General features: G+C 50.0%; 1 protein-coding gene across 4 annotated transcripts in view; it reads left to right on the top strand.

The window, feature by feature from the left end:
* PLEKHG4 (pleckstrin homology and RhoGEF domain containing G4) overlaps positions 1-24657 on the top strand; it is an 86229-nt gene extending 61572 nt beyond the window's left edge. Inside the window, exons 14-24 of one of the 4 annotated variants that reach the window (XM_014255504.2) lie at positions 13031-13974; positions 15924-16173; positions 16725-16814; positions 17148-17372; positions 18265-18435; positions 18902-19118; positions 19711-19827; positions 19914-20180; positions 20755-20951; positions 21499-21574; positions 22791-24657. In XM_014255504.2, the coding sequence (XP_014110979.2) occupies positions 13031-13974; positions 15924-16173; positions 16725-16814; positions 17148-17372; positions 18265-18435; positions 18902-19118; positions 19711-19827; positions 19914-20180; positions 20755-20951; positions 21499-21540 (2520 nt within the window). In that variant the 3' untranslated portion in view covers positions 21541-21574; positions 22791-24657. Of the gene's footprint in view, positions 1-13030; positions 13975-15923; positions 16174-16724; positions 16815-17147; positions 17373-18264; positions 18436-18901; positions 19119-19710; positions 19828-19913; positions 20181-20754 lie in introns of all 4 variants that reach the window. The other 3 variants (XM_014255505.2, XM_014255503.2, XM_014255502.2) reach the window with 3 other exon arrangements.
* The last annotated feature ends 210 nt before the right edge of the window (positions 24658-24867 follow it).

The raw sequence follows: 24867 nt of genomic DNA, 5'->3' as shown, positions 1-24867 counted from the left end.
GGCATTAGAGCTTCTTTTTGGTAGATGAACTCCAGGATGTAGTCCTTGGCAGCAGCAGCAGCAGCAGCCCTCTTGGTTGTGCCTTTCATGCTGCACAGCCCCAGTGAAAATAAAACTATAGTGGCACAGTATATTTGCACACTGCTCTGTTTGGAGGAGAGGCAACTGTCTCAGAGAGGGAGGAGGAGTTTGATCTCACTGGTTTCAGTAGAGCTATAAACAGTTCTGGTGGTGTAAATATACCATGTGTGTATTGTGAACCAGTGGCCAACTGAAACCAGGAGTGTAGGGGGATACATCCTGCAGCTGTAGGTTCAGTGCAGAAATTGTTGCACAGCATGAAAGTTCTTTCAGTACCTGTGAGTTTGATCTTGATCTCCAGAGTGCTTTCTGCCTTCCCAAAGCAAAGTTAGTGGCATGGTCTGGGTAGTGGGGGATAAGCAGAAGATTTTATCTAAACTGATTTCACCATCTTCTGATACTGAGCTGCTTTTGACCTTCCTGCAGTGATGTTCTCAGTGCCTGCCTAACTCCCTTCTCTCTTCCCTGATATCTGAGGGGATATGATACCTACAGCAGGAGTCTACAATAAGCAATGTCCTTGATTTTCCTTCTTGTAAGGAGCCTGCAGAGTGCCAAACCCCAGGATTTGGGGAAGAAGCCCAAGGATGCGTAAGCAATGTACGCTATGGTAATGAGCTGGCAAGCTTGGATCTCCAGACATCTCAGCATGCACCAAGGGAGTGGAGCACCCACCATGGAGATCATGGTGTTCGTCCGTCACGTACCTCACTGCCTACTGGGAATGGGAGTCTCTGTTGTGCCTGCCCTCCTGCATGGCACATGGTGGGCAAGTGTTTTGTAGGGCACTGCCTGTGGCTGCCAGACAGGCTGTGGGACAAGACAGCATAACCCCATATGCCCCATCAAGATGCTGTACTATGTTTTTTCACTGCTTGGCAGTTCCTGAAGGTCTGTCAGAGCTCCTTGCAATGAGGCAGGCTGAGCTGGGCCAGACCACATAGAGCTTGCACATGGGCTGGCAGGGTTCCCTCCCCAAAGACATGACTGGTGCCAAGCTGGATGTTTCCATTTGTCCCCACTTCCTTTGTGGCAGTAGCCTTTGGTGCCTGGCAGGGGGTGAATGATGGCTGGGCTGAGGCAGGAGGAGTAGTGAAGGAATCTGACTTCCCCACCTCTGGCTGTGGGCTGGAGGATTGTTTTTCAGTACCACAAAGTCGGTGTGGGCATATTCGGGGACCTGCCATCTCCCCGTGGCTTCAAGCCTGGTTTGGCTGCTGTCCCTTGTTTACTCAGTTCCAAGACTGCACTGGGATCTGGCACCATACAGTGCTTTGGGGAAAAACTGGGCAGCTGAACAAGGAAGGGTATGTATGGTGTACCAAAAGCATTGATGTATGTTTTGTTCTGGGGTTCCTGCAGGGACAGTCCCCAGTATCCTTTTCTCCTGCTCTCTATCCTGGCTTCACAATAACACTTCCATAGGTACACATCAAGACCAGGAGCAGCCACAGCAAGTCTTCCTCTCCTTGTTTATCTCATTAGCCTTCATATTTTTTCCTTCCTTAAGCTCTCTCTGGGCGAATTATATCCCAGAACACTCTTAAATCCCATGCTGTTGACTTTACCATAAGTGAAGTGCAGGTTACCTGGACTGCAGTTTTGAAATGGCCCATGTGAGAGCCATGTGCTCTGTCAGAACTGAGCATCTTACTTACAGCAGCATGGCCAGTGAGCCAGAGCACACAGGACAGTCTCTACCAGGTCTGGGATGACAACCAGTCCTGCTGAAGGTTGGGAGTGAACGTGCATGATCGTTGCTTGCACAAATGGAAGAAAGCACTGATCCAACCAGAACAGGCAGTGTCCCATCGCAGCCTCAGAACCTGCATACCCTGTGGCCTGTGGTGATGTGGCGCCCAGAGCTGAATTGTCTGTATCATTACAGGAGGGCCTGAGGCAGCTCCAGGGGCTTTTTCCTGCTTCTCAGGATGTTGTGCAAGGTGGTGCCTCACTGGTGCTCAGGGAAAGTATGGTCATTCCCCTGCCATAGCTTGTGAGTCTCTTGCAGCTTGAGCCTTTGCCTTGTGATTGCTTTCTGAGGAAAACTGTTCAGCTGCAGTTCCCACTGCTTGGGTTTGGTGGGGCAAGGTGGGTTGAGAAATGGTAGTGTTTCCCATAGTGGGATTTCTTGGAGCTCTGTTCCACAAGCGATTCCTTCTGTGGTGTTCTCTGTCTGCCTTCCTTGGATCTTTTCTGTCAAAGGACCCCTGACCATCAGCCTCTGCTGATTCTTGTTCCTCCTTTGTCCATCTTTTTTTCTGCTGTGCACAAGGAGCTGCTGCTTCTTACCTCTGCTTGAATATTCTGCAGAATATTCCCCGACCCCTCTCCATCTGTGTTTTCATCTCCAGGAATGGGTTACCTGTGTTCACGGGTGGATCTGCCCCCACAGTGGGTTCTCCTGTGCTTTCCTCCTCAGCTACTTTGTTCTTTGTGGCTTAGAAAACAAAGCCTTTGGCAAGTGAAGGAGGTGCCTGCCCTTCCTGGGGGAGGGCCAGCTGGCCTGCATTTGATTATGGCAGTGCCTCCTCATCCCTCCCCATTGTCCTTGCTGCTGTAGGAATGCCAGCCTTTTTGCGCTCCATCCCGTGAGCAAGTGTTGCTGCTCTGGGGCCCAAAGAGGGGCTGGGGCTCTTCTTCCTATCGCTCTCGCCTCTTTGCACATCTCCATGCACCTTTCCCTCCAAGTCGCAATCGTCCCATCCCGGCTCCAGCAGCAGACGAACACAGCAAACCCTCTTGTAAGTACCAAGTGCGTGCGCCCCGGCTGATGCATGAGCTGTATTGATATTGTTTGGAAACAATGTAGAGAAGGCTTTTCACTCGGTTGCTTGTGCATGTCTCTGTGCATCCAGCATGAATCAGAGTGCTTTGTGTGCGGCTTTTGTGCGCTCACACAGAACCCCAGGCTGCGGGCATCTTTGCATGGTCCCTCTGAATCCCAGGGCTGCGCTGTGCGTAGTAGAGCAGAGCCTGTCCCCCCTTCTCTTTATTAGAAGTTACTGCATGATCATTTCAGTGGGCATAATTTACCTGCAGCTACAAGTTGCTGCAAGGATTGGGTGCTGCAGGCTGGATGTATGTGCAGGGCAGGTGGTACCTCTCAGCCTCCAGGACTTCTGTCAAATGTTGTGGGCAGCACAGGAGGGGGCTGCTCTCCTGGGCTGTTCCAAAGTTTGCTGGGTTCGTGCTCCCCAGGTGACTGAGACCTGCTGGCACAGTACTCCCAGCTTCCAGAGATGGATCTCATCTTAGATTTGTCAGCAGAAATCTGGAGTATGCTGAATAAGTTGCCTTCCACAAATGTTATCTCTGACTTCTCCCCAAAAGTTCCAGAACAGAGACCTGCTGATACCTTGTTTTTTGCTGTGTTTCATTTTTGATTTTGTACCAGATACAATTTTGCAGATGATAATTTTGAGGGGAAAAAAGTCCCTTCCAGGTGATAAGTTATTGATGTTTCTTTTTTCTTAGCCTTTGATGAAAAAAGGGAGGTTGTGAATGCTGATCTGTGGGAAGCTGGAAAGGATCCTGGTGTCTGCAACCTAAAACTGTGATTTTTCAGTAGCAGGCTGTTTGGCACAGTTTGAGAAGTAATTTTACTGAAAGGCTGCTATGATTCCTTGCTCTGGGAATGTGCTTGGAGAAGTGCAGAGTAGAGCTTAGCACCAAAGTGGAAAAGAGGACATTTGACATGTCCTTACTGTAGTGTACTTACTGTAAACAGAGACATAGATCCCTGTGCCATGATGCTGCCAGCCGTTCTGCACAGGTCAGAACATGGTTTTGCCCCCCAAGCACCTTGGAGCAAATGAGATTTTGCTGTGGTTTTGTAATAAAGTCCCTGGGACTTAACATGCACTAATTCTCTCTCCGCCTTTGTGCAGAGATTGGCTTTGCTTTTCTGGGGATGGTCTGCACAACATTCCCAAATAACAGTTTTCATCTTGTTACTGATGCAAGTTCTTAGGATTATGAAAGAAGATACAAAAGGCATGGGAGAGGAATATTTTCTGTCCTGTTTTAGGGGAAGCCCCTGTTGTCTGGCTTCAGCATTGTCTGACAGCAGCTGTCTCATCTCTCTCTCTCTCTCCTTCCTCAGTTATGCCTGTGAAGTCGTGCCCCTAGACAGACATCTTGTCGGATTTGTTCTCCTATTTCAGGGGTGTCCTTTTTCATGCACAGCCTGAAGCAGTTGGGGGAATGAGCCTTGAGGAAAATCGATCCTCTGGCAGAGTTCATGCAAGGTTAATGCGTGAAATCTCTCCCCTCTCCTTCCTGCCAGGTTTTTGCTGGAGAAATCTTCTTGCAAGGTTAAAAAGTGTCTAGTGTTTACTTTCCTATCAAAGTGTATTCATGCATTAGAAAGTTTCTGCTTTGCCTTGGAGATAGCCCTCTTTCACAAACAAGAACTCCTGAACACTTAAATCTGGTCTGCTGCAGATCAGTTTTTCTGTCTCGCAAAACTAGTGATTTGCAAATTGTTCTGTCTTACAAATTCTTCAGTAAATCACTACTAGGTCTACTGGTGCTTGAATTATTTTCTCCTATGTTTCACCAATAACTGCATTGTCAAATGGGCAGTACAGTAGTGCCTGTAACTCTGGCAAGCTCTGTGGCAAGAGGTAAAAGCTAAATAGTAGTTAGCACCAGCACTCAGTGCTCTTTTCTGGTTGCACAACATAGGTGTGAGACTCGTTTGTCCCTCGGTGTTACAGAGCAGCAGCAGTGAATTAATTAAGTTTTTGTCATGTGCTAAATCCAAACACAATTTGCAGTTGAAGGTGAGAGGTTCTTGGGTTAAGACGCTTTTGAGTGCCTGTCCCAGCACCTCAGGCAATGCTTTAGTGCAATATGAGGTCTGTGATGTGTTTGTGACATGTGCAGAGAGGCAAAGCCTTGATCTGTCTGGGGTGCTTCTCCTTCCTACTGTGCTGGCCAAATTCTTCTCCTCAATGGAGGACACAGCAGTAAGAAGAGACTGAAGGAGCCAGCCAGTGTGTAGCATACATTGGGGTGTGCGGTATTTGCCCTTCATGTGCCTTCCCTGATCCAAGGACTGCCAGCATGTTCTGCCACTGCATGTATGCAGGGGGCAGTGCTTGTCATGCTGAACCCACCTTCAGCCTTGATTGTCAGAGGACCTCTGTGTAAAAATTCCTCAGTGTCCTTGGCTGCCATGAGCATAAATTGACAATTACCTGAAAGACTTGGGCCGCTGTCAGGTAGGCTCAAATCTCCTGCAGGATCACGGCACTGGGAGCCAGTCAGTCATGGCAGGGAAACAGCATTTCCGCCCAGCAGGATTAGGGATTTCCCAGCTCACATTGCAGCTGAGGTGCGAGGGGAATGTGTTGTGCTTGAGGTGTGAGATCTGATGCCAGAAGAGATCTCTCTTCAGCTGGGCCCAGCCTTGTGCATGTGTGCAGTGCAGTTTGGGTACTTTTTCCGCTCTGATCTTGGGATAGAGGCTGCACTGGGTGACAGATTTTCTGAATTTTTGTGTGCTGGCATCCATCTGGATGGTCTTGGAGACTGGAATTCCCTTTAGTCATGGGAGTTAAATAGATCTGTTCAAGCAATCTGGTCGTGAAGCTCTCCTCAGTGTACAGATGGAACTGAAGCTCACAATGGCTCAATCTGCATATCAAAGCCCTGGACATATGGACAGGGTTCTCCCAAGCACCCGCTGCCTCTTATGAGGCTCCTCTGGCTGCTCTGCAGGGCCTTACACTCTCCAAGTACATCTTGGTGTACTCTTAAAACAAGGAGGTGTTTCCAGCATTGTCAGTTTCCCTGGGGAGGAGAGACCCAGTAAATCTGCTGGGTGTTGAGATGTCTCAGCTCCACGTCTCCCAGTGCACAAGCACCCAAAGTGCAGTGCAGAGAGATCCCAACACATCATGCAGTAGTTAAGCAGAGTTTGGCTCAGCTTGTCACAAGGGAAAGGATGCCAAATGAAGGCTGCAGAGAAAGCACCCATTTCCCCATGCAGGCCCAAGGGCATAATGGGGGTTTTGCAATCCCAGCATGGAGCATGAAGAACCTCATTAAAAGGGAGCCAGTACAGGGCACAGGAGAGACACCCACCACAGTCCAGTCTGTCCACACTTGCCTGTAGGGTGCTATTATACTGGGGTATTAGAACAGTGTGATGATGTGACTGTCGGGACAGATGTAAAAGCAAAGCATGCAAAAAACCTCTGGAGGTGACATTAGTCTCTGAATGGGATAATTTGTTGCTGTTGTGCAAGTTGCCATTGCCACCTTTGGTGACTCACACATCTTGCTGTTGCTTGATCTTGAGCTTGGCTGGTAGCATGAGGCTCTTGGCTCATGGGTGCACAAAGGTGCTGAAAAAATGGGCAGTGCCTCAAATGTGAAGAGGCTGGTTTGCAGCAAACATTGAAGTTTCTGGTTTTACTGGGAGCAAACTTAGCCCCTGGTCCTCTGGACTTGGGAGCTTTTAAATGTTGAGAAAGTCCCTATGCTGAGAAAGAAAAGTAGGGGGAGAATAATAATTTTAGAATCTACACAAAGCTGCAGTTATGAGAGACTCGAGCTTTGAGGAAAGCAAATCTGCCATTTGCTGCTCAGCTACCTATGGATTAATTTTATACATACGTACACATGTAAATATACACATGCACATCATATATATGTACGTGTGTGTCTGTATGGTGAAACTGGCACAGGCTGCTCTTGTGGAATCTCAGAGTTGCTCTGAAGCAGGGGTTACTGTAGCTGCTTGTGATTTATCAGGTAAGTCACCCTGTTTCTAATGGACAGCCCTAGGTGCTGCCTGGCAGTGGCAGCAGTTAGAGAAAAGAAGGGCAAGCACGCGTCCTGCACGACAGCTCCAGCACAACGAGCCACATTTGCCCTTTGGGTCCTCGTGCTGTCGTCAAGAGAGCAGAAATCATGTGCAATCTTATTTTAGCCACTTATATTCTCCTGTAATTAAGCTCTCCTGGACTTGTCGTGCCTGGATGCCCAGAGGGCAAATGAAGGGATTTTTGGGCTCTGTTCAAGAGTGCTGCTGCAAAAGGATGTCTAAGCACGTTGCTCTAATGAGCAGCCTTTGATGGTACATGGACTGTGGCATGCCCAGACCAACCCTGACAGGTGCTGCTTCCCTGACCCCTTGTTCTTCTTTCCTGCCCAGCTGTGGGTATCTGCTTGTTCTCCTTTCTTATGCTTAAATCCAAAGAGTTTCTAGTTTGTGCTTGTCTCTCATGCTTTGTCCTCCCACAGTGTTTGTACAGCAGCTGGCACTTGGTAACAGGCAGAAATGCAAATACAGGATTTAAAGTTTATTTTCCTTAGCAGCTAGTTATAGGCAAACTAAAGATTTCAGTGGTCTGTCCTCTCTTGGAGAAGGGGAGGCTCTCTGAGCTACATAGCAACTCAGAAATGGTTAGCTTTAGAGCATGAGTCCTTTTCTTAGTCTTTAAAGCTGAGCTTTTACCAGCTACATCCCATGTAGGACAGTTTTGATTAGTTTGGTTTGTGCCACTAATGAATCACAGGCAGGGCTGCAAATGCAGTTTGGAAAAGTTGAGTGCTGCAGAGGGGTAGGAGAGTAATAGTGAACCTCTTCATAGGGAAGGGATTACTTCTGACTTGTTGGCTTTGCTGAAATGTTTGTGCTTTGAAATTATGTGGGTTTTTGTGTGTAAGTGTAGCTGCCTGCTCATGGAGCCACAGATCTTGGTAGAAGTGAGCAGGGGCTTTGGTTCTTAGAGATGTGGAAAAAGCATAACAATGTCTAGAAGGGAACAGTGTTTCCTCCATAGCTTTTATATGCTGGGTAGCGGTTTACTTTGCATTTTGCTTGAATTTGGGGTCAGTTGGGATGCTTTCTCTCCCTGTTTTTTGCACTGTGAAAGGGTATCTGGCTTGTGCCCAGTCAGGGTGTTCTCTACACACTTCAGTAGCTCTCGTGTGAAACATGGCCCCTTCCCCCTCTGCCTTGTCTCTGGTTACCAGGGCCCCCCAATCTATTTGGGCTGGCAGCATTTGCTTGTGAATAACCAGAGCTGAGATGATGCACTGAAGCAGTGGCCCTGCCTCAGTCAAGCTGTAGGGGATAATGTACAGCACAGAGCTGGGCACAGCCAGGGTATGGACTCCCTCTGGACAGATGGGAAGGTAGGATGAAGTCTGTTTTCAACTAACAAATAGACTTGCCAAGGGAACATCTGGAGATCCTGAAATCTTGCTTTTTCCCTGCTCCTTTCTTCGTGGGTGCTGTTAGTATTGGTAGGTGGGAGCCTGAGGTAAGCCTAAAGCAGATCCAAGTGAGTGGTGAGCTGACTTTCTGGTGGAGCTGCTTGGTCTCTGAGTTAGGCTTGTCACTATTTGTCAGTTGACAGTTCTTGTTGTAAGTAAGGTAAGCCTGGGTAATTTTACTTTCAATATATTTTGATGTAAAATAGCTTTTTCATCGTAGTCCTTCTGAACTGTCAGCATAAAAGGCAATCTCCAGCCATGGGTCCCTGCTAACATTGTGCATGCAGCAGCCTGTGACAAGGGACATAATAGTGTTGTGAGCAGGAGTCACTTCTCAAATCAACCTAAAGCCATGTTGGATTTCAGAGGGACTAAGCCCAAATGAGCATCTGTAATGACAGTAGCATTTTCTTGCAAGAGAGCTGCATTTACTTTGGAATGGTGTTCTGGTGAGTCCCTGTCACTCTTCTCCTGTGCTGGAAGTGCTGCAATTGGTGTCTGAGCTCTGCAGGGTTCAGTGGCAAGGCTGTGGGTGGCCAGCAGAGCAGGGCAGCTGCAGGACTCAGTGCCTGTGTGACACCCTGCATTGCTGTTGGGAAATGCTTTGTTTAGTTCACATCAGTACCTGTGATGTTTTAATTTTTCTGGCTGCACCAGTTTTGTCTCCTTTGCTGCAAGCTAACAGATGAAGTTAAGGGTACTTAAAATGAGCACAATGGTGGTGAGAGGAGGTCTAGTTGAATACGGGGCTGTGCAGTTGTTTCTTTGCACAGAGATCTACAATCGGTTGTGTCTGACTGAGAAACAGCAGAGTAGAGCACACCCTGGATGTAGGAGCTGCACCAAGCTGGATCAGGGTTTGTTTGATAATGCTGGATTCCTTTTTACTGTCCTTGGCAGTGTTCTCAGCTGTTGTGCTGCTTCCCCCGCTTTGAGCTGTAGAGAGTGAGGGAGATGGGGACTTGCAGTCCTGAGACATCCCCACAGAGAAGTGCAAAATTTAGTCTGTTTTATTGCTGTGCTTGAGTCATCATATCCACAAGCATGATTCCAACCCTGCCTATATTGCTGCTCCTACCAGTCTTGACATTTCATCACCCCTGTCTCAGTTGCACTGTGCAGTCACTTGAGATTCTGAAGGAAACCTTCTCACAGCAGAGTTAGTCACCCACCCAGGTGCATTTCTCTTCTGCAGAAAGTTAATCTGCCTACCTCTGCCAATTGAGACACTCAGTTTCCTATCTGTCAAGAAAAACACAGTTACAGTCATCATCTCCCCACAGGAAGGGGGAAAGGCAGGCCCCCTGAAATTGCCCCTTCTGGCATATTTTGCAGATGGTACTTGAGTGGTGCCAAACCTGACAGACTTCAGGAGCTCCTGTCCTCGATGTGCTGCAAGCCTTGTCCGTGGTGAAATGATCAGAGACCAGCTGAGGATGATGGCCTTGAGGGTTGCACCATAATCCAGTGAAGTCCCTGGCTTTCCTTATAGGCATGGCAGGGCCCTGAGAGCCCAAGCCTCTCTCGGGCAGCCTGGCAGGACCAACCTGTTGCTGATGTCTGTTGCAGGATAGGTCAGTCCTGTATATGCAGGAAGCATGTTTGTCTTTAATCCTGTAATTGAGAGTTTCAGTAACAACTTGCCTGTAAAGATTAAAAGCTGAGGTATAGGCTCCTTCCTGCCTGCTTCCAGACATGGTTGGGCAGATTTCAGCTTCCCTGTGCACAGTTGCCTCCTTTTAGCCGAGCAGCTCTTGTAGCTCTGCAGGAAAGCTGTAAGGGTGCCTGCTCCCAAAAGCCCCTCATCCAGAGGACCGTATCCTGGCTTGGCTGAATGTTGTTTGCAGCCTTGCTGGGGGGACAGATGACAGCAATATCCCTGCCTGCATGGGGACACCGTTGGTCCCTAGAGAGGATTGCCATTTATGTGCAAAAAGGGGCAGTTGAAGCAGATGATGTGAAGAAAGTCCTGGTGGTCACTTAGTGTGTTACCAAGCAAAGCTGCAGGATGTGGAGGGCTGCTCCATTGTTCAGGGAACAAAGCTGAGCTATTTGCTGGCCTGCAACAGGCACTGGTGATGGAAGGAAATGCCATGGAGATTGAGAGTCATTTCTGCTCAGCCCTGGAGTCCTTGCCAAGAATGGAGAGAGGCCATATGAAGATGAGAAGTGGTGGGGCTAGCAGTCTGTGTGTGCTTTGCAGCCCTGATGCCTCTTCACAGTAGTCACATGCAAATCTGCAGTTTCCAAGAAATAAAAGAAGTCTCTTTTCTCTCCCTACAATCTGTGCATGGAAGTGAGTACCCCAGCCTTAGATAAGGCCTTCACAGGGCATCTGCCTTCCTGAATGGTTACTGTAAAGTCCAGGCCTGCTGGATGTCCCTCTCCTGCGCATAGCTCTCCGTGCCCTCTTTGACAGCCCTGTGTGCCTTTTGAGCTCAGCTTTTCCCATCAATGAGCAAAAGGCAGCCAGCATGCAGCCTTCAGTGAGGATCACCCATTGACCTCCACAGCCAGAGAGGGGAGATGTCCCCTTTCTTAGCCCAGACGGATGGCTAGCCCCTGCTCTGGGCAGAGCTGCAAGGGGCTGGTGTTGGTTTGTGTACAGCTGGAGGGAGCAGCTCAAAGCCCCACAGCAGAATAGGCCATCTGTCACTGCTGTGCAGATCTGCTGGGCTCTGCTGCACTTAGGGATTCACCTCGCCTTGAAATGCATCCACCTCCAGGGAATAGAAGAACCTCCGCATCAAGGATAGACACGGATTCCTGCCAGAATCTGACATGTCCTCTGCCTCTGCACACCCCTCCTGGCAGTCAGCAGTGGGCAAGTCTAGAGCATAAAGCCTGAATCAAGGGAAAGTCAGGTCAGGGGCCTGTTGCTGCTCTAGGCAGGGCGATGGGAGGAAAAGGGGGCTGCTGCTCTTTGGATTGTCCCGTGCTGCAGCTGTGTGGTGCTGAGAAGCATTTTCCCTGAGCAGCTGCTGGTGTTTCTGAAGCAGCTCCTTGCTCTGCATGAGTAATGGGGCTGGCTGCACACACACCATGCAGCTGCAGCTCAAAAGAGAATGTGGACGGCTGTGGGAGCTCCTATGGAATCTGTCTCTAGAGTGACTCTGCTCAGGCTGCAGGCTGTGCTGGCATTCAGCTCTCCTACAAACAGCAGCGTTTGGCTGTCACAGCTATCCCCATCCAGGGACTGACATCACATGAATGAAATACCTTCTGCCCTGCCTGACTTTGTCACCAACACAGAGTGAACCTGGTACCTGATCTGTTTGACCACCATGTCCCTGATGGGGATGCAATGTCTGCTTACATAAAGCTTGGGTGGATTTTCTTGATGTCTAAAGCTGCATAAAAGTGAGTGATTTAGGCTCTCTGAGTGAAGGTTGCTACAGTGAGGCTGCTCAGGAAATGGAAAATGGAAAAGCCAGTCCCTTTGTTCCTGGCACTAAACATGAGACTTGTTTTTCTGCAGGTACACAGGGCCTGACAAGTCAAGTGCTAGAGATGGTCTGGCTCACTTCAGGGCAGCCATTGGTGTTTGGTGTTTCTGCACATCTATTGATGTTGGACAGGTGGCAGAAGATGTCAGGTGTTTTCCCCACTGTGTCTATCTGTTTTCAACAAATAACCCTATGTGTTCACTGATGAGCATTAAGCTTCCCTGGTCAGGCTTATAGCAGCTGGTCACATCTTATTTACTCCATCATTAAATCTTACCATCTCTGCTTTATAGAGAAAATGGTGGCTTATGAACCTAAGTCAGATGTTTGTGTTTCTTCTGCTTTTGATCAATGACAGGTCTTGGTGCTGAGCCCCATTCTTTCCGTGGTGATAAGGCATTCACTCTTCCCTTGTATTTGTCCCACCGGACCCCATTTTGTCCCACTTCTCTTGGTTGACTGATGCAGCAGAACTGTTTTAGCAAGGCCAGCATATGCACCACTGCTAGAGTTAAGCCCCATGAAGCTGCTTCCAGCATTCCTGGAGTATTAGAAATAAACTGCTGAGCTCAGTATTTGACTAACCAGCACAAGCATGTAGTGCAGTGGCAGGCAGAGACAGGCAGGCAGGACACAGCACACCACACAACCTGCCAGCAGGCACAGAAAATGCACAAGCTGCAGTCTCAGATTCCTCCTTGCTGCAAGGATGGGTCAGAGCATTTGGGGTGATCCACAGAGCCCAGCTGTAGCTTCTGTATGCTATCAGCTCCAGGAAAACATTGTAAGGAGCAGCAGTCCCATTGCCTGCAGCTTATTGGTGCCCCTTGACTTTGTCATGCTTGACAGTGGTGAAAGTGGCTGGGCAAAGGAGGAGGGTGAGTTCCAGGTTCTATACTGAGCAGGGCCACACTAAGGTGTGAATTCCTGCTGTCTTAGCAGCAGCTTTCCCTGGGCCCCTGTACCCAGAGAGGACAAATGTGCCCAGCAGTGTGGGTGCCAGCTCACAGGGACCTGGCAGAGAGGTGGGGCTGTGGCAGAGCAGCCAGCACAGCTGAAGCTCTTTGCATAAGGGGCTGTTTGTTTTGCTGAATTGTTAAGCCCCATTGACAACAGCGCCCCCCACCCCCCTCCCCCACTTACTCTCCACACTCAAGGAGCTGTGGTGGCCAGACACTGATCCTTTCTCTTGTCTTCAGGCACCAAATCAGGGTTATTCTTCACTGAGTCCCTCTGACTGGCTGTTGCTTTTTGTTCTTGTTCTGCAGGCGTACGAGTGGGCCTTGGAAGGGATGCGACACCTTGCCTGTATCAGCATGGAGGACTGCAGCTCTGCTGAGCACTGCACAGATGTGATCAAGTGCCTGGAGAGTTACAAGGGGCAGCACCCGGACATCAGTGCTGCCCGGTTCCAGGAGATGAAGGAGCTGGCCTGTGAGCTGAAGAGTGACATGGGGCTCAAGCAGTGGAAATTTGCATGGTCTAAATGCCAGGAGACCAAGCAGGTTTTTGAAAAGAAACTCGAAGCAGCCTTGAGAACAAGGAAGTCTCTGCTGTCAGACCGCAGCCCAGCTGTCGGGGAGCAGCCTCAGGCTGGCAGTGAGACTGGCACTCTGTCCCACAGGAGGCACTCTGAGGGGGCCACCTCCAGGTCCCACTGGGACAGGACTCAGAGCACATCCCATGGCTACAACAGAACCAACAGCTCTCAGGAGTGGATGAATGAGAAAGCTCTCTCACTTTCCCTGAGCTGCCCTGGTGATGTCGATGCTGGGGAAGTATTTGCCTGCCAAGCTGCTCTCAGCCCTGGTCCTCACTCAAGCAGAATTTCTTTTGCCAGCAGGGCTTGTAAGTCTCCAACGCTGCCTGAAGAAAAGCCAAACTTGGAGAGCATATTAGAAGGCCCAGAGGTGAAGCAGTCTTATACATCCACTCCAGTGCCTGGGAAGCTGCCTCCCAGGAAGGTCCTCCGGAAGGCCCAAAGCTTTGACCTGCCTTGTGGTGAGAGCCTGTGGTCAAGCTGCCAGAGGAGCGAGCCAGCCAGATATGGCAACACCGGTGTTTTCATTAAGGGGCTGGAGGTGAGCAGCACTGAGCTGGTGGACAGGACGTTCGCACTGCGGCAGCCAGCTGTGAGCAGCTGGGCTGCAGACTGCCTGCTGGAGGGACAGAGGGGCTGCCTCTCTGGGTCAGAAGCCAAGAGCTGGGGCAGGTAAGTGGCGCTGTGACATTTGGTGTTCCATTTCTCAGGTTGGTGGATAGGCATCCAGCAGAGATTAGAGGAGCTCTGTAGTGCTGGTTACTTTGGCACTGGTTACAGGACAGATAGATGGAGATATAGCTTCAGCTTCCCTGCATGTGTGTATGGTGCAGAGCAAGCCTGCAGGGATGTCCCCACATAATCTGGCACCTTCCTTGGTGAGGAGACAGAGTAAAGGGATTTGTGGCTCTTCCCTCACAGTGCAATTCCTCTAAGAGGGGAAAGTTTAGATCCCAGATAGAAGATGGAGTCTCTGAACACTCTTAGCATTGGAGGATGAGGGATTACAGAAACGGTATTCAGTGACCTAACAAAGCCAGGGGTACAGGTGCAATGGGAGAGCAGAAGCACAGGGCATCATCCCCCACTTTTTTGAGAGTGCTGTAACCAGACTGGCAGGGAGGCACATTCGGTACCTTGTGAGTGACAGTTTCACAGGTAAGAGGGTGTTTGTATTTGTGCTTTGGAGCTGAAATTTCTGGGTGTCCAACAGCTGGCATTTGTGCTCTATCCTTGAGAATCTCAATTTTGTTATCATACTACAATGTGTGCCTAGACTTTGGAGAGCCCAGGGATATGAGCTGTTCTTGACAAAAGGTCTCCAGACAGGTCTTTCAGTTGCTCTCACTGAAGATAAAGGAGATATTGTTATTATTATTATATATCATTATATACACATTATATTTACATTATTACTATATAACACTGGAAAATACTAAAATAAAAGTAAAAAATTAATGGCAGAGATGAGAAAAGAGTGCTGGATGCTGGGGAACCATGGTTACTACTCTTGAGTGAAATGGCTGGGGACAGTGAAATCTTCCGGAAGGGGGCTCTGATATCCCTGGGATACCCAGAAAAGCTCATGGCAGGGACTGTGTACCAGCAGATAGCAGGGTGACCACTTTGCTTCTCAAGGGAGCAATGCAGCCCTCCCGTGTCCGTGGGTGCTGAGACAGGCCCACTGCTCTGTTCTCTGAGCAGCCAGAGGATTTGATTTGAGGGAAAGCTGAAAGGCACAGGAGGCTGGGGCACATTTGGAGTAGTTATGTTCGGTGCTACACTGCCTCACAGTGGAAACCTCAAGTACCTAAGAGGCATCCTTTTGAGATAAGTGAGATCAACCTGTCCTAAGAACTGCTGTTCATTGATGAAGTGTTAGGACACTTCAATTTTACTCTCACTTTTACTAGGACAAGCCCAACAGCACCTAGGTCTAGAGCTATTGTTCTCACAGGGTTAACATTGCTCCCCACAGTCTCCAATCATCAGGCTGACTCCTCACAGAAATTACTGTGACTTCTGTTGTTTCAGGAGAGCAGCCATCTGCAGAACAGCCCATTGTGTCCAGAGCAGGGGCTGGGTGGGCCCAGGGGTGCATGTCCTGATGAGTTTGGCTTAGGATCCCAGCCAGCCTTGGGCACTCCCTTCCTGAATCCTTAGAATCACAGAATATCCTGAGCTGAAAGGGAGACCCAGAAGGATAATTGATCCAACTTCTGATTGCTTTGGACTACCCCAAGAATCACCTGTGCCTGAGAGTCATGTCCAAATGCTTCTTGAGCTCTGACAGGCTTGGTGCCATGACTTCTTCCCTGGGGAGCCTGTTCTGGTGCCTAACCACCCTCTCTCTGGGTGAAGGACCTTTTCCTAATAGCCTCAGCCTAAACCTCTCCTGACACAGCTTCATACTATTCCCTTGAGTCTTGTCAGTGCTCAGGGTCAGAGCTATCATGGACAGTTGTGTATCTGAGCTTGGACTGTGCTAAGGATCATCTCGTTTCCATGTTGGGTGTCAGAGAGAGCTTCTGTAGGGATAATCCAGTGCTTTGGAGGCACTCTGGCTCCTGTAGCTGTCCTGCAGCCTGGGTCCCTTCAAGGCTGAGTATTTCCTGTTGCAGCAAACTGCGGCACATCATCGATGAGATGGTAACCACGGAGCGGGAATACGTGCGGTCACTTCGCTACATCATCGACAGCTACTTCCCTGAGATGGAGCGCCTCGACCTCCCCCAGGACCTGCGTGGGAAGCGCAGCGTCATTTTTGGAAACCTGGAGAAGCTCTATGATTTCCACAGCCAATACTTCCTTCGAGAGCTTGAGAGCTGCTGCAACCACCCACTGAGGGTCAGCCACTGCTTCCTGCGACACGTAAGGCATCAGCACTTTGTCCCCGGGGTTGGGCTCTTCCAGACACAAGCTTGGTTTCTGTATCTTTTCTGTTGTGCTTTCCTTCCAAGAAACACTGCCAGGGAAATTAAATGTCTGCTCCTTAAAGCCCATCTGTTTCTCCAGGGAGATCTCTTACCTGTTTTCTGTCTGTGTTGTCAGTGGGAATGACTAGAGTGAGCAGAGGGCTACAGATCAACTCTGGGTGCAAAGGGCAGCTGGGGACAAGCACAGGGACACAGGTCTTAAGGTCAGCTGCCCTATGCATTTTGCTGCTACCTGGTGTCAATGATACCAGGTGACTGTTGGGGTATGTAAGGGGCTAGGGGTAACAGAACAATGAATCAAAAAGTCACAGCTACTCTGGGAGTAGAAAGACAAGAACATTCCCCAGCTCTTAATGAGCTTGAAAGAAAGTTATGTCAGAGGAGACTCTCGTGCAGCCTGGGAGAGGCAGAGTAACCTACCAGGGTCGAGGCTGTCACTGTGTCCTGGGTGCATGGGTCTCACACGAGGATGGATCTCTTCTGCAGAAAGACCAGTTTGGAATGTATGCACTGTATAGCAAGAACAAGCCGAAGTCAGACTCGCTGCTAGCCAGCCATGGGAATACCTTCTTCAAGGTAAGTTCCACTGCCCGTGTCAGGATTGCTCAGTGTGTTTGGTCACTGATCTGTTCAAGCAAAGCCAACTTACCTACCTAAGGCAGGCTCAGTGCTGCCTCTGCTTCCCTGACACAACTCCCTGCACAGCTGTATGGAAGGGACAGGGCAGAGGTGCAGTGAGGGCTTGGGAAAGGAACCCAGCACACTATAGCATTGGTCCTGTGACCTTTCCTTTCCCCAAGAGTACTCATTTTCCCAAGTACCCCATCAGTGAGGAGGTGCCAGTGCTTGCCTGGGGGCACAGGGTGCTCCTTGTGGAAGCTGCTGCCTTCACTCTGCTGCATTTGTTAGTTCAAGCAGGTGCAGATGGGGGATAAGATGGACCTGGCCTCCTACCTGCTGAAACCTATCCAGCGGATGAGCAAATACGCCCTGCTCCTGAAGGACCTGATCAAGGAGTGTAGCGAGGCACAAGAGCAGGAGCTGGGCTATCTCCGTGCTGCCGAGGAGATGGTGAAGTTTCAGCTCCGGCATGGAAATGACCTGCTGGCCATGGATGCCATCCGTGACTGTGACGTACGTTCCGGTGTCTTCCCCTGCCCGGGGGAACACAGCCACACTTATTCCCCTTCTCTAGACTTGGGGTCTTTGGATTGTATGGTGAGCCTCCCCTCAGGTTCCCCCAGTGATCAGATCTGTCTGCATAGCAGGACTGCTGAGGCATGGGACAAGGGAATAGTGGGCTCTGGAGGTCTCCTTTATTTCCTAGGCCTGGGTGCTGCTACCTTAGCTGGGTGAGCTGTTTGTCATAAACACAGTCCCAGGTGCTTACCAGAGATGGGAGGCAGCCTGGCAGTCCTTACAGATGGCGTCCTGCAGGCTGCTTTGGACCTTTCATCTCTTGAGCTGGTGAAAAGAGGGTCAGGCAGATTACAAGAAGGAATTCAAACTGATGCCAGTGCCAGGGGTAGGGAAAAATCAGCTAGGTGGGACTTGGAGAGGCATGCAAACTGCAGCACTGGAAAGGGAGAAACCCCAGGGCTCAGGGTAGAGTAGGATCAGTCTGGGTCAGAAAGAACTGAGGAGCTGGCCTTCTGACCCAGATAGGCTCCTGGCAGTGGATGGAACTCATTTCCTCCCCAAGAGAAAGCTCTGGCTGCTGCCTGCAGTTGCCACCGCAGAGGTTTGTCACAGGTCTGCACAGGGTGACAGAAGAGGGTCATCTGTGGGTTACACCTAGGAGAAAGGCCCAGCTCTCCTCTGAGCTTGGGTCAAGTAGTTTCAGCCTGATGTGGTCCCCAGCAATGCCATGCAGCCTGACTTCTTTGAGAGCCCTCTTAAGATGTCAGGTAGCCACCACTTCTTCACCACCTGGGCTACACCCATATGGGCCCTGTTCTCCAAGTGCAGGACTAGGGCTGCCTGGATTATACTGGTGGAGTCTTACAAGGACGTACTCTGTGTCCAGGTAAACCTGAAGGAGCAGGGGCAGCTGGTGCGGCAGGACGAGTTCACCATCTGGCTGGGCCGTAGGAAGTGCCAGCGACATGTCTTCCTCTTTGAGGACCTCATCCTCTTCAGCAAGCCCAAGAGGATTGAGGGTGGCTTTGATGTGTATATCTACAAGCGCTCCTTCAAGGTAAGGGCAGCCCTGCAGCTCCATCTTGTGTGGGAAGTATCCATGGCTGCTTTCCCCATGCACATGCCTCTGAAATGGGAAGTAGGAACACCTTCAGCAGAAGATCTGCTCCCACCGCTTCTAAGCCTCCTCCAAACCATGCAGTGATGCCAGAAGGGAATACTTCACTCATTAATGTCTAGGCCCTCTCTGTGCTGTGAGATGTGGGGCCAGCATTTTCTGAGGGTCATGGAGTGTGGGGGAAAGGCACTGTGTACATGGCAGGGGTGAATGGTGTTCATTCTGGATGAAGCAGTGGGAGCTGCCTGAGCTGTCTGTGTTCAGCTGTGTCCAGGACATGCCTGCTGCTTCAGGCTCCTTCTTGTTAGGTTTGCCAAACTGGGGATAACTATAGCACAAGAGGAGTTTACTCCTTTTGCTCCTGGTGCAAGTCTGGTTTATGCTTTGCTTTTCCTCTTCCTCACAGACTGCAGACATTGGTCTGACGGAAAACTCTGGAGACAGTGGCCTGCGCTTTGAGATCTGGTTCCGAAGGCGGAAGTCCAGTGACACCTACATCCTCCAGGCCAGCTCAGCTGAGACTAAGCAGGCCTGGACCAGTGACATTGCCAAGATCCTGTGGCAGCAGGCAGCCCGCAATAAAGGTGTGATTCCTTCCTGGAATTCCTTCTGTGCCGCAAAAGGTGCGGGAGCCCTGTTCAGTTCATGCTGTCCTGAGTAGGTTTGGATCCTGTTATCAGGCAGCTCTGTGCAGCAAGCAGCTGTGTGCCAGCATGCAGCCTCAGGAGCATGTGCTGGGCTTGGCTGGGCATGTCCCTTCCCTGCCGCTGATCCCCAGGGAACTTGACTGGTCCAAGCTCTATATGACTGTTCCCCAGGAGAGAAACAGAAGATCCATGCTCAGGGTTCCCTGTCCTGTGAGCACGAACTGTACCCCTGAATGACTTGCTGGTCTTCCTGTGATCTAGGCTGCTACTGGAGCTCACTACTGAATCATCTGACCAAGTCACTGACTCCTGTCCCCCACAGGCTTCCCGCTTGGCAGGACTCTAGTATGTGGCATGGCACTGAGCTACTTGGCCAGAGTAGGGCATGATTGCTTGTTCCTGGAGACTCCACAGTGCTGGGGAGGGGGGAGCAAGGGGAGAAGAGAACTAATCTCAGCAGTTCAGAAAGAGCCCAGCCCAGGAGTGCTCTAACCTGTGGCTAAATAATGCCTGTGGGGAGTGGGTTGGGTCAGCCTCACAATGTGGCTGTGGGTCTCTTCCTCTCCAGAAATCCGCATGCAGGAGATGGTCTCCATGGGTGTGGGTAACAAGCCATTCCTGGATATCAAACCCAGTGATGCAGCTATTAATGACCGTGCTATTGATTACATCATGAAAGACAGAGGTAGGTGCTAGCTGTGCCTTCCTCCTTGATCCATGTGGCTGAAGCAGGACTGGTTCTCAGGGGTTTTTTTGTGTGTTTTCTGGCAGGTGCCAGGACCAGAGCCTCAATTGCAGTGTCTTTGTTTGACCATTCCAACCCCTTCAAGAGGACACAGACACAGCTCTCCACCGGCAGCACCCCCACGGCCTACACCCCTTCCTCCTCCTCCTCCCTGCTGGGGCCCCTCAACCTCCACATGTACCTGGACCAGGCTCTGCTGCCAGGAGTCCTGGCCCCCAGACGCCCCTTTGACATTGGCACTTGCATCGAGGAAGATGAGCTGGAACATGAGACAAGCAGCCAGCCCTCAATGAGTACGTATGGCCCTGCTGCTCTGCAGCACCTGGGATGTGTGGGCTCATCCCTGCACCTTGTTCTGTGCTGTGTGGTCAGACCAGGCTTGCTGGGGTCATTGCAGTCCCTGTCTCCTACCCAGATCAGGACATGAGGGTCCTCCCCTTCCATGCCAGCTCTGTCTCAGGTTCCATGAGGGGAATTAGCTCAAATACAGGGGTTATGAAGTACCTGCTCAGCTGCAGCCATACCCATGGCAAGCTTGGTGCTGCATACTTGGTGCTGCTGTGGTCTTTTCTTGGGTCCCTGCCCCTCTGGTATGAAGTGCTCTGTCCCTTGCCCTCACCAGCCTGGCCCCATGACCCTTTGCCTTCCCAATGAAGTGTGAATTTCATTGGTCAGCCCATACCAATCACCAGTATCATTGTAACTCTACTTCCATGTGTTGATTTGTTGTCTGTGGCCCTTAGGCCCAGACAGGAGTGTGGCTGATCTGTGGGCTTGTGTGGAAGTACCTTTTTAGATAGGTACGTTATCAAGCGTGTGTGGCATAGGTTATATGCAGCCCAGAGTGACTTGCCTCTCTTTCCCCAGCCACAGAGAGCTCAGAGTCATCGCACTGCATGTCAGCCACTGGCTCCAGCGGCTCCGACAGTGGCTGTGTCTCCAACGTCCCACAAGAAAGCTTCTGTGAAGACATGGGCTCGCCCCCCTACATGCCCATAGGCCCTCAACACAGCTCTGCCATGGAGGGCAGACCCAGGTTCACAAACAGCCAGTACATTTCTGCAGTAAGTGCAAGCAGCCAAAACACTGTCTTCACTTTGCCTGCTCCTGCAGCTGCCTCCCCAGTTCAAGCCACTGCCTCTCACAGGGGGACCGAAGATGCTGCTTTTGGGCTTGGGGTGACTGTGGGGAAGTGACATTTCCTCTTGCAGAGACTTGCCTCCTCTGGGGCAGGTGAGAGCCCCTCTGGTGCAGGAGCCACCCTTGTGGTGGCCAAGATCCCTGAGGAATGAGCTGGAATGAGCTGGAAAGGATCTGCAGTGCTGCACAAGAGGGAGGAGCTGCACAAACAGGAGCTATACTGCTGCCATGGGCTGGGGTACATATATAACCTCCTGGAATGGCTGGAGCTCTGCTGCAGATGCTGCCAAGCTCCTTTCCTGGGAGGTTTTGGCCTTTTTTGGGGAATGATGAGATGGAGGAGTGGGAGCCTGTTGCTCTGAGATGTCGGTGTGTTCCTGAGAGTTCTCAGCTGCTTCCCTTTCCACTAGATCCTGTCCTGATGCTGTTGTCCTCTAACCCTGTACTAACACTGGCTTCTCTCTTCTGCAGAAAGCAGGCCAGGTCACCATAAGTCCCTCAAGAATAGTGTGAGCCCCTCGGCCCCGCCTCAGGAAGTGGAGTTGTTGTAAGTAGCCCCTGCAGGGGATTTTCCAGCAGTTCTGAGTGCTGGTCAGGTTTGTCAGTAGCTCTGAGTCAAGGGAACCTCACCCTCAGCTCCTCTGTGAGTTTTCCCCATGCATTCCTGACTGGTGTCTGAGGCTCTGATTCATCTGGTTACAGAGGAGCAGCTCCCATGGAGCCACACTCTGAACAGCTGGTCTGGTGCTTTCTGCCTTGCAGAAGCAAGCAGAATCATGTTCAGGTAGTAGAGGCTTGACCACCTCCTAAGTGTTCAGATGACCTGCTTTCCTCTGAATGCTGCCCACCTGTCTAACCACTAATCTGTTTCTTCTGGCTGTTTGCCAAAATTCTACTCTTAGTCCCTCTGAACTGCCTTGGGGAATCAAAGTATTCTCCTCAAGGTGGATTTATCCCCCAGTTTCCTTTGCACTTCCAAAGGAAATGCTACTTCACCAGGCAGAGGAACCTGCTAGGTTATGGTCAGGATGTCCTGAGGGAGCTGCCAGATGTTGCTCCTGTACTTAGTGATTTTGGGAGGATGTCTTGGCTGCTAGGAAGTCACTGTTGATCCAAGGAGGGTGAACCCTGACAGGATTTACAGCCGAGCAGGGCTCCTGCTCGTGTCTGGCAGCCCTTGATTTGTCATGTCAGGACCCACTCAAACCAGCCTGTTCCTGGCTCAGCCTTTTCCTCTCTGTCCTTAGGTCTGAGCCTCCCTGTTCAGAGGGAGCAGAGGGGTACAAGCATGAGAGAGGCAGGATTAGGGCTTGAATGGTCAAGGCACAGGGTGATGAATGGCTCATAGGTTTGGCCCTGGGGGCTGTGACACCATGCAGGTCCATGACTCGCGACCTGCAGGTGCAGGAGTTCAGAACCAGCTGTACCAAACCAGCCAAGGTTCAGATTAAAGATCCTGAGCCTCTTCTGGAGGATCACGGATGAGACTCTGAAGTGGCCACAGAAGCAGTAGGGACAGGAGCACATGGCCTTTGGCTGAGTCCTGAGGCACAGAGGCAGATCTCCACATGGGGGAAGAGCTGTGCTTCTCCTGCAAGGCTTTTCCATTAAAACATTCTTTCCCCACCAAAATTTACCTCTGACAAACAGTGGATTTCAAGTGTTTTGTGAAGTCACTGCTGGCCAGGACAGAGGGACCTGTGGGATCGTGCCACGTCACGGGAGTGCAGCTGGTCTAACCATTGCACGGTGCTGTGTTCCAGGTTTGATTGCCATTTCAAATTCACTGAAGATCCCAGGCCTCTGACCAGCAGAAGGAGACAGTCTGCATCCATGAAGATATTTTTTGCCCATTATCAGGCTCTTTCAAACTGCCCAAAACCTGACCTCTGCCTGAGGCGAAGTCCCAGGAAGGCTTCTGTCAACTAAATGTAATAGCTTTGGTGTTGGATTGGGACCTTGGGCATTTAAAACTTGTTAGCCCTATATTTATAAGTAATAAGTAACATAGCAGTTTGGAGAAAAAAAAAGTATTATTTTTAAAGCTATGAGTTGTACAGATTTTTATTACAAGTGACTCTGTTACTATTTGTTGTGTAAGCTGCACATTTTATAAAGTTTTTGGAAGGGCATGAAGAGAAATTGAGGTATTTAAAAAAGTAGTATAACTTTCTGTTTCAGGGTTATATTGACCTGAAGCTTAAGATTTAACGTCCTTCCTTATGTTCTAAATATGTCTATCGTAGCAATAATTTATTTCCTTGGCTTAACACTTTCTTTCTAATAAAAGCAATTTCATTGTTACGAATTGTTTCTTCAGATGGTTCTTCCAGTGCCTTGGTGTGAGCTAATCTCTCTCATAACCATCTGTCAGCTCTGCCACTCTGTCTGTGCCACCTCTGCTCTGACTGCCAGCTCCACCTGTAAATGCTCAGTGCACTCACCAGAGAAGGGGGAGATGCCCAGGCAGAGACTCCCCTGATGCCAGTGGGGGGGCTGACACAGAGAGGGGCTTTGGAGCAGCCAGCAGAGGTGTCAGTAGGAGTGAGGAGGAGGGAGCTGACTGCTGGAGCTCAGGAGGCACCAACGTTCCTGCCTCTAATTTTAGAGCTGTAGCTGCTGTCCCAGTGCAAATCTCTCTCACCCTGCTGGCTCAGGTTCCAGTGGCTGAGTTCAGGCTCCATTGTGCTTTGTCCTGGCTGTGCCCCTGGTTTTGGAGTGACAGGGACTGGCTCCTTGCTTCACCTCTGACTCAGCCCCTCTTCTGGTACTTCAGTCCCACTGTTGGGACTTGTTTGAGAAGCTTTGGATGGTGCTGGCATTCGAGACCAACAGGTTTTGAGTGTAATGGGTTGATTATAATGCTGAACCCTAAGTGCATGTTTTTTTGAAGTAACACAGCGTAACTGGGGGATAAATGAGCCCTGTGTTCAAGGTGGCTTTTTCATGAGTAACATCTAAGATCACTGCGTGGCTCTGACACCCTCCCTCTGTTCTTGGACAAAATGAAAATTAGCATTTTTGGAAAGAGTAGTTACTTGGCTGCCAAGCTCCTGGTTACTCCTGGTTTATGCAGGGCTGTAAATTTGGCTCCTGCAAGTGTGAGAGAAGTGCCACATTTGGCCTGAGGAAGAAGATGGAGTAGTTATTTATTTAAGTGCAGTTTTCTCCCCTTGGCAGACTGGGGTGTTACACCCCACAGCCGCCCTGGAGACAGCGTTCCTTCAAGTTTGGAAATTCCTGTGCTGTATATAAAACACTTGTTTATTTTTATTAAGCTGGATGTTTTTAAGCTTTGTTCTTTTTTTCAGACAGCAAAGAAAATACAGTTTGACACCTTTGTACAAAATTGTGTGGGGAAACAGTTATACAGGGAACATTTTACAAGTTACTATTTTGAGATAATTGCTGGATTAATGCAAGGTTTTTGGGCTGTCAAGACAGCAGTAGCTCATGTCACAAGAGGGAGAGAACTTATTAATGCAACAAGAGGAACATGAAACTTCTGGAATTTCTCAGTTTCAAAGGTTTCTACATTGCTGGAAAAACCTTTACTATTGTTTACCTGACACTTTTTTCAGGGTTTGATTGATTTGTCTAATAAAGGTTATTTTCTTTATATGAATCTTACGTCCATTGTGTCATGATTTCAGCATGGGAACCTGGGCTGCAGAAGGTAAAAGGCAGGGCCAAGAGGAGCAGTTATCCCTGGAACATCTAAAATACCCCCTCAGAGTACTGGGGACAGGTTGAAGTAACATTTCTCTGACCAACCCTAACCCTGCAGGTTGTTGGTGTGAGGCTGATGTGTGCCTGTCATTTTAAACACTGAAACAATTT

The sequence above is a fragment of the Pseudopodoces humilis genome, chromosome 14 (assembly GCF_049639895.1).
Source record: "Pseudopodoces humilis isolate 2021_Gansu_Grassland_sample_001 chromosome 14, ASM4963989v1, whole genome shotgun sequence".
Taxonomy (NCBI): Eukaryota; Metazoa; Chordata; class Aves; order Passeriformes; family Paridae; genus Pseudopodoces; species Pseudopodoces humilis.
The sequence above is the reverse complement of the archived record's forward strand: the minus strand, read 5'-3'. Positions and strand labels throughout refer to the sequence as shown.